The sequence below is a fragment of the Vipera ursinii genome, assembly GCF_947247035.1.
Source record: "Vipera ursinii genome assembly, chromosome: Z".
NCBI classification, from domain to species: domain Eukaryota; kingdom Metazoa; phylum Chordata; class Lepidosauria; order Squamata; family Viperidae; genus Vipera; species Vipera ursinii.
The window spans coordinates 110681373-110702353 of NC_139517.1; the positions used below are offsets into that span (position 1 = coordinate 110681373).

The window sequence follows — 20981 nt, forward strand, 5'->3', positions numbered from 1 at the left end:
TGTGTTATGGGATACTATGTTCCATACTAAAATCAAAAGAATTATCAGTTGCAAAACATGATTGTATGAACTATAATTTTGTAATTTCACTTCTTCAACATTTGGCCAATGTTGAGAACTGGTCCTGATCTTCTTTACTCCATATTATGTGTATGATAAAAATAATCTGTGCGTTTTAATATACTGTAACTAGATTAATATCTAGAGCTTTGTTAAAACAAGATGATGATGCTTCAGTTTTCAGAAAGAGTTTTCATTTGAAGATAAAGAAGACTTTTCAAACAGCACTAAAGATATTGATGCCAGTCTTTTAGCAGTGTTGCCAAAAGGTACGTACAAGGCTTGTAATAGTCATGTTTTCTTTATAAACAGCATCATAATGTATGTACTATAAGACTTAATTTTGGAAGTGAATGTATTTCAGTCCATGCTAAATGTGACAAAGCAGAATAAACATTTAATATATATTCTTTCAACAGTTCAGTTTTAGTACCCAAACAATAAAACTCAAATATCCACCAGCTCTTTGCTATGAATATCATTACTTCATTGTTTGGGTGCAAAACCTGAAATGGGGAGACCATTTATTAGATGTTTATTCTGGCATGCCACATGTAAGCTATAAAGGATCAGTTATATTTAGAATCATAAATTATTCTTAAAGAGATTTGTCTTTAAAGTCCCTGCCTAACTGCAGTTGTTTAGAATCATATATTTTGTTTCATTCAATGACTTGCATCCAATTAGATCTCTAAAGTGGGCATAATATTATGTGATATCACTGGAATGAGCAGACCTGAAATTTTAAGATCTTTTTTTTTATCAGAGAATTTGGGGGGAAATTAAATAATGAACATTTGGCCCTTAATACTCCACTAAAACACACACACACACACACACAGGAGGGAGGGAGGAAGGAAGGGAGAGGGAGAGAGGTGAGGAGGAAAAATTCAGACAATTTGTTAGGAATTGGGATTTGAGAAGTGTGCTTAATACCTAATTCATCTCTTAAAACACCTCCAGCTCCCCCACACACACACACATACAAATTGGTGTAAATATTGACTCCATTCTCACCCTGTTTAAATGTTCACCCTGGAGCTCAGTGTGCTGTAACTACAGATCTACTCCAGATAACATTGAGATGTGATTCGCTGCTTATTATAGAAGAAGGCAATTGCTGTTTTGCACAGGTGTAGATGATCAGACTGTAGTTTCCCTTAACCGCAGCTATTCTGTCTTTGAATCTTTTGACTGTTCTTGATAAATGTTAGTTACCACATTGCTTCCCTGAAATGATTGAGGTTCCCATTGCAACAGGAACTAGTCATAAGTGGAGCAATGCATAAAAAGAATGTTCATAGGCTTGTTTATATGAATTTATAGTAATTTTTCTTTCTTTTGGATATCATTATTAAACTATGCTATATGCCTTCCTCTTGTGGCTGGAATTACAATAAGGCATTTAGTTTTGCTTTTAAAAGAAATTGAAAAATACTGTCCTGAGATCTGTATCTAAGAGGAAACATTTTATGTCTTAAGAAGTTTCTGCCAGATATTTCTTCCTTAATTATAATAGGGAGACTGTTCCTTTCTGTAATTTAAAGCTCCTTTAAAGACAGTGATGTAGGCCATAATATGCTCTGTCTTTTATTACTTTGATATACAGTATTTGTAGTGTAGTTGGGATATTCCTGGGGCTTTCATATCTCAACTCCTGAAATGTGCCTTTTGGGTTCATTAAACATACTTTGAACAACATACAGCTTTTAAACAAAATGATTACTAATGGAATATATTTTAGCCTAACCCAGTTTATATTATGGAGGCAGCATGCTAAATAAAGTTGCTGCTGACATTCCACGTGCAAAATCCATAAGATAAAAAGATTTAAGAAAATCTGGGGCAGATCATTACTAAGGCACATACTTTTAAAATGCCTTGTCTTTCTTTTCTAAATATTCTGTTAAATTGTGCTGGGTGGGGAATTCTGAAAATTGAAATCCACATGTCTTAAAGTTGCTAAGGTTGAGAAACACTGGGCTAAACCTTATTTAGCATATCTGTATGAAATTACTTACCTTTAATAAAATTGTGAAAGGAGTAAATAGGTGATTTGCACTATTGTCATATACACTGTAGGATGTGCAGAAAAAGCACCACTTAATGTGTCTTCCAGGATAAGATTGTATGTATATTTTTATGTGTACCCTGATGTGAATTTTACTTGTATGAATATATAGCAGACATCTGTGTATTAACTTGTATTGACATTAGAATTAAAATATATTAACAATTCTCTATGCAGATAGCATCTAAACTAGGTAATTGATACGACCTCTCTGGAATTTAAAACATGGAAAATGCATAGCCCTAGATAGATTTGGGTGTGCTATTTTTGTCTCAGGTCTTGCTTAGAAAAGATTTGGGAAATACTACTCAAGGCCACTGCTTTTTTTTTTGCCTACAAAGTTGCACCATATTTGCCTATAGTACCCAAAGCAAACTGCATTATTGCATCTGTTCTTCAGCAACTCAATTGGGAGCATGGACAAGATAACTATAGAACGGGGGTCTTCAAACTTGGCCCTTTTATGACTTGTGGACTTCAAGTCCCAGAATTCTGAATACCTTCTGAATACCTTCTGAATTCTGAATACCTTCAAGTCCCAGAATTCTGAATACCTTCAAGTCCCAGAATTCTGAATACCTTCAAGTCCCAGAATTCTGAATAGGCAAGTTAGCTGAGGAATTCTGGGAGCTGAAGTCCACAAGTCATAAAAGGGCCAAGTTTCAAGGCCCCTGCTATAAAGACTTGTCCAGGGAGTCATCAAAAGTCAAGACTGATTTGAAGATACAAAATGTTAGACTCTCCTGACCATGCATCTAATAATGATCATTTTGATAATATTACTACCATTGCTTAATTGCCAATGTATTTATATTTATTTATTTAATCAAACTTACATAGCCACCCAACCCCTGAGCAGTGTACAACTTAAGCAATCATAAAAAGTTATAAAAATATAGACAATCATTATTAAAAAAATAAAAACCATTAAAAGAATTAAAATTACAGACCATAAACAGAGAAGTATAACAATCACCTATTACCCATAATGAAAAAAGCCACCTTAAAATGTTGCTGGCTCCCCGGAACCCCCAAACCTGGCTAAATAACCAGGTGTTGAGGGGCTTCCTAAATGTTAACAAGGACAGAGCTTACCTAAGTTCAGAGGGAAGACCACCTCCTAGGCCCCATCCAGTATAGGTCCCTCTCAGATGAAATCCTTAGCAGATCTCTATCAGATCTAATAGGATGGGCTAAGATAATCAGGAATTCCCTCAGATAATCTGATCCCATGCCATGAAGGGCTTTAAAAGTCAAAGCCACCATCTTGAACTAGCCTGGGGAAAAAACCTTGCAGAGAAGAGGTGTGACTTGCTGTTCTAAAAATCTTTTGTGGATATCTGCTATGGAAGAAAGACAATTAAGGTAATTCAACAAATATATCTTTTAAGATAAGGAATAGGTTGTAAAACATTTTTCTTTTATACATCAAGATTGGTGCATGACTACATATCATTATGGAACATTTTAGGTATAAGTTAGAGCAGTATTCTTTTAACTGGACTTCAACTTCAGCCAACTTCTCTGACTAAGGTATTCAGAAAGCTGAAGCTCACATATCACAAGGCTGAGAAACACTGAGTTAGAGTGTTAATATTATTCTGGTAGAGTTAGTGGCTTGCAAACTTTTGCATAATACAAATCCCATGGAAAATATGAAAGATGAACTGAACAAGAAAATAATTGGTAGGTGTTCACTATCTCATTTAATTTATATTTAAGAAAACATAAGCATTTCTTTTTACAGCTATATTGTTTCAAATTTCAAATGTTTATTTTATTTTTATTTTTTAGTTTCTGAATTAAGAAAACTCTTTGAACCAAACAGACAGGATATTTTGGAAATGAAAAGGTATATCTCCATCTTTATGTTAAGCAAAGTAGATGGTTTTGTAAAAATCGTTTTGGCTTCCTTTTCCATAGGTGACATTTATGTTATACTCTCTCATTTTTATCCTCTCTTTTACAGGAAAGAGAGGATAGCTAGGCGTTTAGAAGGAATTGAAAATGATGTTCAACCCGTTCTTTTGCAAAATTGTCCTGGCTTGGTCACCCATCGTTTGTTAGAAGAGGATACACCAAGATACATGCGTGCAACTGATCCATATAGCCCTCATTTTGGTAAGAAATACATTTGTGATATATGTTGATGTTGTCCAAGTGCTCTCACAAGTTTGAGCTCCTAGAAACTGTCACTGACTAAGGTGTTATGATATACAGGCTTTGAATGTTACTGTTTTTATCTTATAAAGACTATTAGAACAGGGTTTTTAAAGGTATATTATCTTTTGTTAAATTCAGATATGTCTGTCAATATCAGATCTGAAGAAACTTCTAGAAGGATGGAGATAATTTTTGGCTGGTTTTGTTTCTTCTTGCAGCACTCACTGGTACTCTCCAATCTCTTCCCAAAGGTTCTTCAGCTCTCTATGGTAGATACAAATGGTTGTAAACTTACAACCACAGTTGCTACTAGAATTTTGGTTATAAGTTGTTTTGATTATAGGTTGAGAAAAAGACATGTCCAGGCCCAATTTTCAGTGGTTTTTATGGTGTTCATTAAGTAAATCACATGACTATAAGTCGAAATCATGTGAGCATTAAGGGGATCACATGGTTGTTAAGTGAATCTGTTCTTCCAGATGGGTGCTTTTTTGCCAGAAATGAGCAAAATACACTGGAAACTGGCAAAAAAAGTTGCAAATTGTGGTCACATGACTCTGAAATGTGATCACAGGGAGGCAGCACAAAGTTTTATAATGGCTGGTAGTCCTTTATAGGTAGTAAAGCAGTCTTTTTTTGATTATTTCAAATAACTGTTAAATGATTGGTCTTAAACTGAGGATTACCTGTAGATGTTCATGAAATTGCAAGTCAAAGGAGGTTCAAAGCAAATATTCCTTCTCTTTCTTTAGTGGCACATTGTAAAGGTTCATCCCCCAGCTCACAGTATGTTGTATCGCACAGTTCAGAAGCACAGATGACTTCATAAGGACCTAGAAAAATCTGTTTCCATCAGCATTACAGTTAGCCTGAATATCGGAAGAAAATAAAGCGTTAAAAGTGTAGGATTGCAAAGCTGTGGTTATGTGCTATTTTTTTAAAAAACTACAACTCATATTTAGAAATAGCTGTTTTCTAACCTTAAAAACTTAAGGGAATTTTAAATATATTTGTAAAAATATATTTTGTTTGTTTGATTCTGAATGCAGTAGAAATCAGAGAATTGCTGACTCTACAGACATAACATAACATAACCAAGATCTGAGGGGTTTCCTAACTCAAAAGCAATTGGCAGAGGAGTGAGTCTTGTACCCTAATTCTGTTAAGCTTTTTCTCAGATGTGTTGAGAGTAAAATTCCTAGAATTTCAGCCAGCAAGGTCAGGTATTTGAAGGAGTGTAGCTTGAAAAAAGCTGCCCTGCCTATGTTTTCGCTATAGCTGTGGTACATAGCAATGCTTTAAATTCAAATCATTACTTGGATACTTTAAAGTCCAGCATAAACTTTATGCTGAATATTGGGCCTCTGATACATGTGATTCTTTTTTGTGTTGTTATAGGAAGATCAAATGAAAAGGAATTTTCAGATTCTCTATTAGAAAATCAGCCTAGATCCAGGCATCAAGCAGAATCCACTGCAGGAAAAACAAAACCCCCTTCTTACAGCCCCTTAGTCATGGATCCCCAAGGACTTGAATCCAAAGCTGAGAGGATAGCTAGGTACAAGGCAGAAAGACGTCGACAACTGGCTGAAAAATATGGACTCTCCATTGATTCGGATGTGGATTCAGAATATTTATCCAAATACACAAGGACAAAGAAAGACCAAGATATGTCTGAGAAGAAAGTATTGAAAAGTGGGGAAAAAGAGGATGAAGGTAAAGATCACAGTTTTCCATATTCATTGAGGTTTGAGGAGCTGAGAAATGCTGCTTCTGAGTCAAAGGAGTTTCCTGGGCATGATGACCAAGAGAGTTCTCCGGAAAGAGAAAAACTCCATTTGAATGAAGACAGCGAACGAAAAGCCCCTGAATCTGGTTTGAGCAAATACAATATGCCCTCTGCATCAGAGAATTCCACAGGTTTCTCACTTACGGGCTATGACTCTTCCGTAAATGAAGTGCCAAGTATACCAAAACAAACTCAGAGTGCTTCTCTTTCCTCATCAAAGCCAGGAACATCACTAGGTCCCTCCCTGAATGACCCCAAATTAGGGTAAGTCTGCTATTACTGTCATTGTTCACTGAGCAGCTTCGATATATATGATCCTATCCATATATTGTGCACTCAGATTTAATATTAGAGGTATAATAATACTTGGAAATAAGTCATGTTTGATTTAAATTACTAACAATATATACAAAGGAAAGGGGAATGCTTCTAAAATGAGTTTTGAAAAAGAAATTAAAGCAATGATACAGATGAAATGTTATGATTGAAAAGCTCCCTCAAGCATTAGTAGAGAATGCTTGAAAATCCACTGAAGAAGAAGAAAAATATGTATGCATACTTCTTTGTATTTCTATTAAGAGGGTGGAAAAAAAGCATAAATAATAGCAGGCCAGTCTTGGGTTATGCAACAGAGACTATCTCCTGTTTTTTAAAGCCTTGTTGAGAATGAAAAGAATTTGAAAAAAAATCAAATTAACACTTCAAACCATGACAACAGCAGTGGATAGTCTCAAGCGATAGAGAAAGTTCACTGGAAGTTATTGTTTAAGAATATCTGAAGGGTCAGTTTTTCTTCTCTGTATCATATATTATACATGGGAAATGCATGATTCATTCTTTAATAACCATTTGCAAAAGTGTTCTTAAGTGTTTTGTTTTGAGGTAAGAGAATAATCTGTCTTGGAAGATTTAAATAATAACCCTATCCCAGGGGGTTAAAATATTTTAATAGTGCTGACATTTATTAAAACCATTCATAGTAGAACTAGTAGATGACAATACAGGTAGTTCTTGACTTAACTGAGCCCTGAATTGTGGTTGTAAGTCATTCCAGCTGTTAAATGGGTCATCATGTGATTATGCCTGATTTTACCACATTTTTTACTGTAGTCATTAAGTGAATACCGCATATGTTAAGCAAATCCATTATGTGCAATGGCTGTTTTTTACCAGAAACTACAAGTAAACACCAGTCCCTTGACTATGGGACATTGCAAATGGCCATAAATGCAAGCCAATTGCCAAGTGCTCAAAATGCAATCATGGGACTGCGGGGCGGGGGGTGGGGGAGCAACTATTAGAATGTTAAATCCAGGTCATAAATACCCTTTTTAGTGTCCAATAAAGTTTAAAACTGTTGCTAAGCAGCCAGTCATAAGTCACATTTACTAACTATATAATTATGGCCATGTCAAACATTCAGGACATACAAAGTTTTGTATCAATAATGACATTTCAAAGAGTAACAGACAAAATCAAAATCAGGCGAAGGGTTTCTAGATAGTAGGCCAAGAAGCAAAAGGTACAAGATTGATTCAGGAAAACAATTGGTCCTGTTCCATGTAGTTGTCAGGCCAGGAGAAAGATATATGCTAAATGAACTCAGCCTACATCAGAACTCAGCCAGCTTTGGTCAATCCTGATTGTATAAACTGGATTGCACAGCACTGAGCCACCAGTACGCCCCCAAATATATCTTCCCTCTAAATAAACCTCCTGAGAAGTTGAAATTGGGGGGGGGGAAGCTTCGGCACTATTTCAGTAAAATGAACAACTTTTGGAATAAGCTTTGGAGTTTATCATGATTTTTGAATGTTTATTCAATACACTGTTTCCTATCTAAGATAATCAGTTGGAGAAGCACTACTTTATAGTACTTAACATCCACTTCTCCATATAAGTACTCTGGATTCATTGTATTCAACAAGGGTTTTAAACTGGCTGCAGCAGACATTATCTTTTTATTACTTTATGGTCACTTAATATAAATTCTGTAGAGTACATTTAAACAACTTTATCAACCCTTTTATTATGCTTTCAGAGATAAAGCAAAAGTGCTAGCTCTTAAAACTGTCAATTCATCAAAAATTCTAAACCAATGAAATATCAAGAAAATAAAGCTTTAACCATAGATTTTGATCTGTACAGGTGACAGTTAATGCCTTTTTCAATGATGCCTTCCATGAATTCACTTTTGTTTTATAAAATTGCCCATAGTCTGGGTAGAATTTTATATCTGATCTGAAGAAATCGTTCCTAATTGCATTTTTCCCCATTTCTTTGCCCAGTGTTTCATTCTCTTCAGTTTAAAACAGCGGCCCCCAACTTTTGGGGCACCAAAATACCGGTTCCAGGGAGAGAGGGTTTTCCATGGACCGGATGGGGTGTGGTTTTGCATGCTGTCTGCAGCCTGCCAATGGGGCTTCTCTTGTTTGCATGGCCCGGTTTCTGATGCCTAGTGCCACAAACTGGGGGTTGGGGACCCTGGTTTAAAGTATTTGTAAAGCAGGTTTTCCCAACATGTTCCTATCTATACGTTTTGACTACAAGTCTCGTAATTCCATGGCCAAATACCCGGGAATACATCAAATACATCTGGAATACACCATATTTGGAAACAATTGAATCAAATTTACCTATCCACAAAGAAGATTGGGCTAAGACAAGCACATTGGGAACTCTGTTCCTCTTTTTTGTTATCACTTCAGTCTCGTGATTCAGTATTAGTATTTTACCAGTTTTGTAATTTGAAAAAGTGTAGCTTGTAGATGGCTTCAAAAGCTAACAATACTTAGTAAGACTGTGCAGTATCTGGATTTGAAGAAGAAAAGATAATTTGATGTGTGCATTGGTATATGTATGTTGCATCTTTGACAATTCCTAAAAAACATACACTATAAAATAGTGCTGATGAATGCACCCCAAATTTCATTTTCACTTTTGTATCCTGATCACTACACTAGTATTACTTACTTTTACCAATGTCAGCCAAGAAAAAATAGTTGCTATGAGAAGCTGGCCTAAAACAGCTATTCTATAAATTTTATTAATAATGAATTGAGTGTGTGAATTGTTATTAAAATGTATTTTTGTTTCAGTATCAAGGAGATATATATATATATTGTTTCAGTGTCAAGTAATGACAAATGGGGCAATCTTATGCATATCTATCTACTTAGAAATAAATCCCATAAATGAAATTTATTCTCATTTAAATGTATATATTTATTTGTTACAATTTAGGTATGTGGGGAAGTAAAGAATATTCTTGCATCATAGTTTTTCAATTCAAGGATATTTAAGAGCTTTGAAAATTATGCTTTCTAAATAAAATAAGTTTTTAAAAATAACTATTTTTTCTAATAAAAGATTCAGTCTAACTAATAATATGAGAGATTATAACAAAATGCTTAAGTTTTTAGTTGTCTTATATCTTGATATTTAGAATTCCAATCCCCTTTTAAGTCAATGTATCATTTCTTAATTTAGTGTTATTAACTTATTTTTCCAATATTTCTAATTAAGATTAAACATGTAAGACCTATTTTAGAAAAATATTTCTTTGTGCACACTTCCATATTATGGACTCATGTCAGTAGAAGTATTTTTTGTAGATGGATCCCTAGTTATATTCACATACAACTATTCTTAAGCTGAAAGCTGAAATCTTACCATGAATCATTAAAGTCAGATTTAACTAGGGTCTATAGAGGAGTTGGGTGTACATGTTTTAGATATTATCTGAACATTTTCTGAAGTTCTACTTTCTGTAGTAGTACAGGGAAAACAAAAGCCGATTGGTTTCTTCAGAAAGATTCAGATGGTGACACAACTTCACTGATCAACTGGCCCTCCAGGTATTCTACCATGTAGATGTGTGGTGTAAATAATAACTCAGCTGTAATCTTGCCCTCTTTTTTCTTTCATCCATGCTCATTTTAACAAATGTCATTAATATTTATTGTTGGCATGGAATCATAAAACACTGTTTGTAGTTAATGGACCATTTTGGTGCACAGTGTTCCCTTAGGAAACCCTGCTCACTCACAATTAATTGATGATTTATTAATAGAAATTGTTAATAAATTGTTCCATAGCTATAGATATAGTGGAACTGTCTAAATTTAAGCTTTCTTTTCACAGTTTTATGTCATTAACTTACTTCTTTGCCTTGCATTCAGTAACACAACAGAATAACAGCCTGTGAAAAGTTGCAAGTACTAAATGCAGAAATGTTTCCATTGTTTCCCATAATATTTAATTCAGTAGCTTTTTTTAGAATTATGAAAATCTTCATGGTTACATATAGATATGTTATCCTCAGTGAAGGAGCCTTCATTAACTAACAAATGCTAGCACGTGGCTAGCTTTAATAACCATATGACAAATTCACTATGTTTAAGGATTTCAGCGACTCTTAATCACAATATTGATATATTACTTCCAGAAACATGAGCTGCATTTTTTTCAGTAGCACAAAATTAAGAGAGCCAGTTTGGAACAGTGGTTAAGACACCAGGCTAATAACCAGCAGTTTGTGAGTTCTAGTCCTACTGAGGTTTTTTATTTTTATTTTTATTTTAATCCCATTTATATCCCGCCCTTCTCCGAAGACTCAGGGCGGCTTACAATCTAAGCACAAATCAAATGTGCTTAGCAATAGCCTTCATTCTATGTATATGCCTGCTTATTAGAGCTTCCCCCCCCCCCAAGCAGCATTATTACAAAGTCAGCTTATTGCCCCCAACAATCTGGGTCCTCATTTTACCTACCTCGGAAGGATAGAAGGCTGAGTCAACCTTGAGCCTGGTGGGATGCGAACCTGCAATAATTGCAGGCAGCTGGTGTTACTTAAGGAGGCATTAGCCCACTGCTCCACCAAGGCTCTTGGAAGAAAGCCAGCTAGGTAGAAAGCCAGCTAGTTACTTTCTCTCAGCTCTAGAAGCAAAAAAAATGGCAAATGAGTTCAGAATCTTGCCAAAAAACTGCAGAGAGTTGTCCAGGTAGCTGCCAGGGATCAAAACTAACTTGCAGACACCTCCCTCCCAAAAAAGAGGACACAAGATTGGGAGACTGAATAGGACAATGCCAACTGAACTGACATGTCCCAGTTGCCGGCATCTAGGCTGCAATTTTGATAATACCGTAGAATTTTTGAATACATATGCAGTATAGTGTACAGTGTGCAGTACCTTATTTTTTTCTGCTTCATAATTATTGCATATTTTGCAGAACATGTCTTTCACAAATAATACATTTCTATATACAGTATTGAAAATATAATAGTTCTATGTGCATACCAAAATTTAAGGTTCTCTTTCCTCTCTGTTCAGAAACTTGGCATTGTTTCTATTTGAAGCAATTAGCCTAATTATACATATGTTGTCCATAATTTTAGAATTTTAGATTCTTATCAGGAAATCTATTAAGCTCCAATTTGGTGCTAAATTGCTTGCCAACACCTTTGTATGTTAGCAGGTTCCTTTCCCAACAGATTCTACTTGTTTTATATTCTTTTAATTAAAAATAATAAATGGAAAGTTGACAAGTATATTTCCAATAATGCTTCAAAGCATTGGGTGTGATGGCTAGGTTTCCCAAGATACTCTTTGCCAGAAATGGTGGTTGACTGCGGCGACAGCTTCATTAGAATGTGTACATACCTGCTAAGAGAAAAAAGAGACACTAAGATGAAATGGGAGAGGGAAATTCTAGGAGGTTTCAATAAATTATAAGAAACATTTTTACCAGCTTGCCTCCTCCTAAACAAGTGTTCTGTGTTTGGATGCACTTCCCACAACAGACATTTTATGAGTGCATATTTCAAGCTGTCAAAAGTGCATGTATTTCTGCTGTTCTGCAAGAATTTTGGAGTTTTTTATACTGCAAACATTAGAAAATGGCATGTTCAACACATTTCAGAACAAATGGCCTAGTTATGTGTTTCAGGGATGTAGGTAGCTAGACTATACATTTAACTATTCTTAATTTGGCCATATTGGGCTCCGTATCCATCCTAGCAAATTAACATTGTAGACCATAAAAGTTAAAAACACCTTGTTTAGTGCATGAAAATAAAAAATAGATGGTGGCTACACTGAAATCAGTGACCAGAATCATGACATGAGTGTGTGTGTGTGGGGGGGTGAAATTGGCAACAAGTAGTTCATGGAAAGTTCTCTGCGAATTCCTGTTTTAACAATATCTAATACTTTAATGTTGCTGTCTCTTCCCAAAGTTGGTGCATGTTTATTTCTCTCTTTCTCTTTTTCTTAGTTACAGCTGAACCACTTTTTAATCCATTTTTCTTTCTTAAAGAGTAAAAGTTAGAGAGAAACTGGTGAAAGAGGAAAGTGCTCGTGGAAGCCTTGAACTTCTCACAGACACTATGTCTCAAAGGAAATTTCTCCCAGTACCGGTTAATGTTGTGCCTCTTCAGTCAGAAACATCTGCTTTCCATAGGGTTGCCAGTAAGCCATTTGATTTAGCCTGCCAACCAGCTCATGGCTATATTCAGCCTGCTGGAATTGCTCATACAGCCCAATTGGTGGCACCCGAAGAACCGGAAAGGAATCCCACTAGCAGGATTCCCATACAGGCCAATGCCAGCTACATAACTAGATTCCCACCAGATGCTATGACGGACAATGAGAAATGTCACTTGATTCAGAAATATGGATCATCCAAGCTTGATTATTCTGGATTGGAGGCTGAGAAGGAAAGACAAGCAGTTCGACCTTCGGAGTTGCAAAGGCAAATGAAGAGTAGAGAGGCCTACTGTGGAGAAGATGGATTTAAGAAGGATTCAATTATGAAGCTAAAGTTTGTGAAAGTTGAGAAGGATCTAAAGAGCTTTAAGGAGTGGATGCCTGAACCTAAGATGAAGATTCATGAGAATGTTGAGAAAACCGAAAAGGTTATGCATCTTCGAAGTGGTAGAGGGAGTGTTCAGGCCCCTGAACAAATTACTGTGAAACCTAGATTCCTTACACGCTCCCTATCTGATCACACTGGATCTCCTAAACTAGAAGTTTTCAAAAGTAAAGAGCATGTTGCAAAGAACATCATGCAGTTTCAAAGCATTGAAGGAAAGATCCCCAATGGTGAGATTTCTGTGGTTGATACAAAAGTCTCTGTGGCCCAACTCCGTAATGTCTTTTTGGAAACTGCTAATGCCAAGAAGAAACCTGAACTGTAGGTGACATTTTCTGGTTATTATTGTTATTACTACTGCTACTATTTAACTGATTTGAACACTTGCACGTCCTTGGCATAAACGGCACTCAAAACTCAACATCAGTTGCATTCTGCAGCATTTCAAAAACCCGGTGTAATTTCCATCTAGTATGTTTGACACAGTGTTGGCCTTCATCTTCTTGTTCATACATGCTTCTGCTTGCTTAGTGCAAGTTCTGATGTTGGGTGGCTGGAATGGAATGACTTTTTCTGTGCATGGTTTTTCTGGAAGCATGCAGAGTGAGCAATAATGGACTGATTTGATGGGACACTTACATCTGACCTTCATCTTTCTCTTTTCTCATTCTTCTTCTCTCCCTGTTCATCCTAATTCTTTGTTGTTCCCTCTCTCCACTTTCTGTGTTAAAAAAGTGGGTCTCAGTGTGAGATGCAAACATCAGGTACTGATTTGTCGAGCAGTGCTCAAAGCGAAAAAAGGTCACGAAGGCCAAGGCGGTATTTTTCTCCTGAGGAAAATAGAAAGACTTCTGAGAGATTTAGGACGCAACCCATAACTTCAGCAGAGCGAAAGGAAACGGATCGGTAGGCATTTATACAGCTGAGATCACTGAATAATAGTCTATATATTGCACTTTATATTAGTAAAATAAACTAGACTCTTCAAGGTCTTTTAGGATTTCTTTCTGGGTTTTTTTTAATGAAAGTTAAATATTATTCAGCCAGACTAATAATGCAGTTGGAGGTGGCTGATTTGGAGGGAGTGTTTTTATTATACATTGATATATATGCACACAAACACACACAAGTACATAACTACATTCTATTCCATATTAGGTACAGGAAACAGGTTATCTTTAAAAGTTAGCATGCATTCTAAGGTAAAAATAGATTCAATCTACAATGTTTTAAGCAATTATTTAAAAAAATCTGACATCAGTGCTAGATGTAATCATTGGGGGGAATATTTTAAGGTGTTTCATTTTTTTATTTATTTAATGAATTATCTGATTTCATTCTCCTTCATGCAACTTACATCTGGCTGGAATTGCTTGCGATCCTGCTTTCAGGTTATTTGCAAATAAAAGATTATTGCAAACTGAAACACTATCTTATTTGTGGTTTCTCCTGTCCTCCTTGACTTCAAGTGGATTATTTTTTTCCTTTGTAAAAAGAAAGACCATTGATTTATCTTTTTCCTTTGTGCAATTTCCATAGGTCTACTTTCAGTCCAGAAATGCCATCTCCTGAAGGTAAGAATATTTTTTACCCATAGTTTTTTGTGGCTATTTTCATTTTGCTTTATTTTTATTTATTACACTTATATTCTAGTGTAATCTGGCAACTCTTCATGGCTAGCATAATATAAAAACAGTTTAACATCCGTAGTAAGTTAAAAATGAATAAGACCAAAATGCATCATAAAACAAATACGAATAAGGCAGTATAACAACAATAAAATGAAAGTTCATTAATTGAATTAAAAGCTCTTTGTAACATCCTGCTAAAAGCCATCAGAAAGGATCCAGTCTGATTCCAAAGCACAATTCCTGCATTCCAAAGCATCTCCTGCAGACCCTCTCACTTCCTGGAAGGGGGAATTACTGAGTTTCATCGTGGAAGATCTATCAGATAGTCCAATTTAAGTTGGAATAGATGGTCCTGCAGGTGCCCAACTCAACACCAGCATTTTAAATTATATCTGGAAGCCAATGAGTAGTCAGCTGAGAATCCTTAGCATAAGATGTCACAGGCTTCAGAAAGCCACCACATTCTTAATAATCTTTAAAGGAAGGCTTCTGTAGAGTGCACTACAGTAATCTAGCAGATGGTAATGAAGGCATGAATTACTGTAGCCAGGTCCTCCAGCACCAGGGAAACTGCAAATGGCACACCAGCCAAAAGTGAATCAAAGTCCCTCTAGCCATTCTGTTGAGAAGCCATAGTTCCAGAGGCAACACTTGCTTGGCCAGAGATAACACTGATATCAGTAGCCACCTTATTACACTTCTATTCTGCTACTGAAGAAGTGAAGGAAACAATTTGCAGGATGGGAATGATGTATCCAACACAGAGGTCATCTGACAGTTTGGAGTGTGGTATTATTATTATGTTGATCTATCCAACTTTATCTCATCACCCCAACAATATAAAGGTGCTGTCAATGTTTTCTCCAGGTGGTTGGAGACTATGACAATCTGGGTGTAACTGTCTGAAAATAAACTTCAGGTGGTGAACAGTTTGGAATGTCAAAGATTGTTCTCATTTCTGTCTTTCTTGAGTTCACCTTCAGCCAGTTCTCTTACACCCAGCATCTTTATATTGTTGGGGTGATGAGATAAAGTTGGACAGACCAACATAATAATGATACCACACTCCAAACTATTGGAGGACCTCTCCTGTATTGAGTAAATGAACCACATCCTGCAAATTGCTTCCTTCACTTCTTCAACAGCAGAATAGAAGTTGTAACTTATATAACTATTTTGTGTGTGTGTGTGTGTGTGTGTGTGTGTGCGCTTATTTGTGTGTGTGGGAGGCCTCTTCATATCTTTCTCCCTGCTTTTGTTTGCCTTTTATCCTGTTTTTCCCAGTTCACTGTTTTAATGTTTGCTGATAATAAATAAACATCAGGCTATACATTTTTGCTAGGTGGACTGAGTGGCATGTTTTCCTAATCTCATCTGAATTTAGAGATTAACTGGCAATCTGAACATTACACAAACATCCTCTTGGCTCCATATGGATGTTAAAGAGTGGGAAAGGGGATTCACCCATCCAATACCTTATAAGACATAATGAAACATAAGGATTATATATTCAACACCATGAGGGCAGTGTTCTGTACCAGCCTGCTACCGGCCCTGCAGAAAAGGCAGGGACAACCCCTTTTACAAGAAGGCAAGAGGCTGGAACTAAACCTGCCAAATTTATGGATACAAAAGCAAACAAAACAAGACACGAACCATGAAACAGGAGCTATTCAAGCGGTTGCCTTCAGCAAACCAGCCCTCCCACGCATTCCCCTTTTATACAGTTCAGGGCGTGGCTTCTCTCTGCCTCCTTCTGAGGTGCCCCATTGCCTTCCTCTGTTTACTCCTGATTGACTGCGTCGGGCGTCCTTGAACAGGGCCAGCTGTGGGTCATCTTCATCCACGCTGTCAGGCTCACACAGCTGGGTCTGCGTCGTGACCAGGTGGGAGGGGCCTGGCTGAGGGCTCTCATCAGCAAGCTCTCCAACCCCCTCAGCAAGCTCTTCAACACCCCCCTCCTCCTCTGAGTCGTCCGACCCAACTGCCGAACCCACAGGCTGACCCTGAATCACAACAGGCAGTTAGTGACCTTCTGGTCAACTAGATAAAAGGTAAAGATTTCCCCTGTCCAGTCATGTCTGGTTGTAGTGGGCGGTGCTCATCTCCATTTCTTAGCTGAGGAAACCAGCATTGTCCAAGGACACTTCAGTGGTCATATGGCCAGCATGACTACACTGAGGTAGAAAGAACCCTATTACCTTACCACTGAAATGGTACTATTTTATTTACTTGCATTTGCATGCTTTAGCAAGAGCCTTGGTGGAGCAGTGGGCTAATGCCTCCTTAAGTAACACCAGCTGCCTGCAATTAGTGCAGGTTCGAGTCCCACCAGGCTCAAGGTTGACTCAGCCTTCCATCCTTCCCAGGTAGGTAAAATGAGGACCCAGATTGTTGGGGGCAATAAGCTGACTTTGTAATAATGCCACTTGGGGGGGGGGGGCGAAAGCCCTAATAAGCAGGCATATACATACAATGAAGGCTATTGCTAAGCACATTTGATTTGTGCTTAGATTGTAAGCCGCCCTGAGTCTTCAGAGAAGGGTGGGATATAAATGGGATTAAAATAAAAAAAAGCTTTAGAATTGCTAGATTGACAGGAGCTGGGGAAACACAGGTGCTTACCCCATCACATGGTGCTTGGGTGTCAACCTGCCAAACTTCCAGTTGACAAGCCCAGAGTAAATGTTTCAGAAACATCTGTTCTGAAAGCAAAGAGAAAGAAGACAGACTAATTTTCAGAGAGGGATATTTTGACATTAGGGAACTATGTAGGAGACAGTGCTTTTATGCTATAGCCATCAAGAAATATATTCTTTTTTTAACTTTCAAGAGCAAGTCAGGCAGGCCAGGTCTTGCTTCTTTGTTGATGTGATAAGACAATTTTTGGAACTAAAATAAAGGATATCATCAGAGAGGTCAGGGTCTAAGGGCTAATGAATAAATCAAACAGCAACTCTAAAGGCCACATCTGGTCTCAACTTGTGCAAACCTGCTGCAAATGCAGACTGCCCTAGATGCTATCAGTTTTTGGAATTAATAAAAAAAGGTAACATGAAAAAAATCCTGACTGCCCTGACTGCTGCTGTTTTAAATGCTTTGCCTCTAGGGACATCAGGTAATAAACTTCAATAAAACTTAACATCTGTTGGAAGATGGTATCAGGCAGAAAAAGGATTGTGTTGAAGCATTGCCTGTTTATCAGCCCCGCAGTATTTCTGTTCCTGAACAAACTGGAGTAGACTTTAGGATGGTGTTCCAACCTATAGGCAGTGGTTATGCTCAGGTGTTCATGGCCTCTGTGCCAGCCCTACAAGGTAAACCCAGATGAAGACACTGATTCTATAGGGAGATTAGAACTCTATTTAAATAGGTTATAGTGCAGAATATTGCAAGTCTGCCCATGATTTCTCTGTTGTAGTCTGAGGATTTAGGAGAGAGTCTGAACCTTTTTTCAGTACTTTTCCACCTGCTTGAATTTAACATGGATTGTCCTAACAATTTCTAGGTGCCTTCTTCAAGGTCATCTCCATGACTCCATACATTCTGTAGTACCCATGGGTTTTCAGCTGGTATCCATGCCATTCTTTCATCAAGGAACCAAAGGGATGGAGTTTCTTGTGATGGCTGGTTATCACTATACTAATTCTTTGTGACAGGGTGATAATTACTTGATGGGGCTTACCTACTGAAACTCAGGGCCTATATTGTATGAAGGTGTTGTGGGGAAGCAATTTAGATTGTCTATTCTAGAGCCTAATACACATTTCTTCTGTAGATGAAGAGAAATTAGATGAAAGAGCTAAGCTGAGCGTTGCTGCAAAGAGGTTGCTTTTCAGAGTAAGTATTTTATTTTTCTGAGAAGAGGTAAATTTCTCACTACTTAAATTTAAGGAGACATTGTGTGAGTATAAACTCTTACAATGCACTAGAGATTTCTTCTCTGCAAATGTATTGATCTAAGACCCAAGACCTCCTTTTAAACTGGCAATATATTTCATTTCAGGAAATGGAAAAATCACTTGATGATAAAAGTGTTCTAAAACCACATTCAAGAAATTCTGCTGTGGAGAGAAGATTAAGACGGATGCAAGACAGATCACGCACGCAACCCGTTACAACGGAAGAAGTGGTCATTGCTGCTACGTAAGTCCCAGAACTATGTTAGCTAAAATATTTCCTTGGCTTAGCTAATTAGACAGTTGTATTTCCATTCATGAAGTATTTATAGCTAGGTAATTATGAAGGGGTTCTAGCAGAGGGGGAACAATTTTTGAAAAATTATGGTAGCTTAAGGGGAACCACATAAGTTTTTGGAGTCAGTCATTAAATTGTGACAAAGTATATGTATACTCTAATTAATAAATCACAGATGATAATAGGATATACTTGATATTATTTGGCATTATAAATGAAATCAAATATATCACCTTCTTTGAAAAACTCTGCCAGTGTAATTTCATAATTTGCATTTGACTCTCCTTCAAATCTCTATGCTCTTGTAGACAAGATTTTATAAGTAACAGGAATATGAAAATCAGTTAAACTTTTTGGGAAACATTCCTGTTAACAGATAACTTGGCCTTGGAAATGCAATTTTATAAAACATTTATTGAATTTATTCAACTCTGGAAAAGCAATGTGTATCATCTTGCATAGTGAAAACTATATGCTTCCCTTAATGCTGTTCTTTTCTCTTCTTGTGAATTTTTCCTCCCTTTGGCTTATTTTTTTTAAAGTGAATCTACCCCTGCCTCATGTACTGTGAATACCCACACTGTAGTGGCAAGAATACCTAATCCCACTATAGTTAAGAGCACTATACATCCTACCAGGTACTGAGGGTTGCAACTTGCATGTTACAGGGAACACAAGCTTCATTGCTAGCAAATGCATCCATAAAAGCAAGCATACTGTATGATTTGGAGACCTTTAAAGAATGGTTATCTTTCTTATGAAAACCTTTCTTTGTCTACTGCAAAAGCAATCAAATATTTTTGCTTGTTGCACGCTTGATTCAAGAGCTTTTAGATTAGGCACAGTATCTGGTTTCTTTCTTTTTTGGGGGGAGGGTCCCATTCTCAAATATAAAAGGGGGGAAATGCATGGAGAAAGTCAGATACACTCATGGACCTTCACTTTCTGGTCTCTCAACAGTTAGAAGGATTAATGGAAGGACGAGCAATTGCACCATCTATAGGTGTAAGCATAAATTCCTCTTCTTATTTGGGTTGCCCTTCAGCTGCTTAATACTTGTAAAAGAAACTGGAGAGGTGAAAAAAACAGAATTGAAAGATTAAAATATGATGAGAAGAAACAGTACAGAATTTTCCTAAAGCCTAGTGATTTATTGGGATTTCTCTTTTTGTTGACCATGCCAGATTGTAATTTTTAAATGGCAAAGACTGATTGATAGATTAACAAATATCTTTTTACCCACAATATAGATCATTGTGGCTCATCCTTCCATCATCATCACTCTTGACTGTTTCCCAATGCCTTTGTATATTTATTGGGAGAATGTGTGTGAACAAAATAGCTCAAGAGAAAAGGAATTGGTGAATGCAAGCAGGAGGTTAGCGAGATTGAACATTGAGAAGATAATATAATTCTTAATTTACCCTGCCAGCTATGTAAAGGTTGTGTATAATAAATAAAGTGTTCTTGAGGACTTTCTAACTTTTGTATTTAATCACAAGAATAAAATATAGGATTAGAGGAAGTTATAATTACACTGATCCCACAAGCTTATGCTGATTCAACCTGTAAGCATTAATGCCCACTGGTACTTTGCTGACTTCCCCTGAAGTGTGAGAAATCTTGTTGGAGTTTCCTGACACTCTCCCTCTCCCTCTCTCTCTCCCTCCCTCCCTTCCTCCCCCCTCTCTCTCACACACACACACTCACTCACACACACACACACACACACACACACACACGTACGTACGTATATCCCAGACCAATACAGCAAACATAAGAGAATTTGGAATAATTGCCATGTAATAGTATTGCTGTCATTGTTGCCTGTTTTGCATGTAAAAATGGATGCATGTGGTGCTCACTATGGATCTTACGAAACATCTGGCTCAGTCCTTCCTGCTCCTCCCATGAATTGAGCATGCTGCACAAAGATTAATGTTTTCCCCACTTCCTTTTCTGGGTAATACAAGCTTGAAAGACCACATAAGCAATAGCAATAGAATAGATGTTGTTTTAGCATAGTCACTGTTTTTCTTAAATTGTAAGCAGTGAGTGGAAGGCTAGATAAGATGGAACATATCCCTCACCCTAAGAATGGATTTTCTGAAAAGCGAAAGTAAAACTGGTTCAAGAGTTTGGGCATTGTACTCTTTTATGCATGTTACTATGAAAATGACCACAAATGTCTTGCTAT

General features: G+C 37.0%; 1 protein-coding gene across 12 annotated transcripts in view; it reads left to right on the forward strand.

Moving 5' to 3' along the window:
• SVIL (supervillin) overlaps positions 1–20981 on the forward strand; it is a 186986-nt gene that overhangs the window by 99081 nt on the left and 66924 nt on the right. For 4 of the 12 annotated variants that reach the window (XM_083379407.1, XM_083379412.1, XM_083379414.1 and 1 more), the window contains exons 3-13: positions 238–329; positions 3926–3983; positions 4101–4252; positions 5693–6347; positions 9857–9940; positions 12402–13277; positions 13692–13862; positions 14496–14530; positions 18366–18427; positions 18594–18733; positions 19327–19422. In XM_083379407.1, the coding sequence (XP_083235533.1) occupies positions 238–329; positions 3926–3983; positions 4101–4252; positions 5693–6347; positions 9857–9940; positions 12402–13277; positions 13692–13862; positions 14496–14530; positions 18366–18427; positions 18594–18733; positions 19327–19422 (2421 nt within the window). The remainder of the gene's footprint in view (positions 1–237; positions 330–3925; positions 3984–4100; positions 4253–5692; positions 6348–9856; positions 9941–12401; positions 13278–13691; positions 13863–14495; positions 14531–18365; positions 18428–18593; positions 18734–19326; positions 19423–20981) is intronic. The other 8 variants (XM_083379415.1, XM_083379411.1, XM_083379416.1 and 5 more) reach the window with 5 other exon arrangements.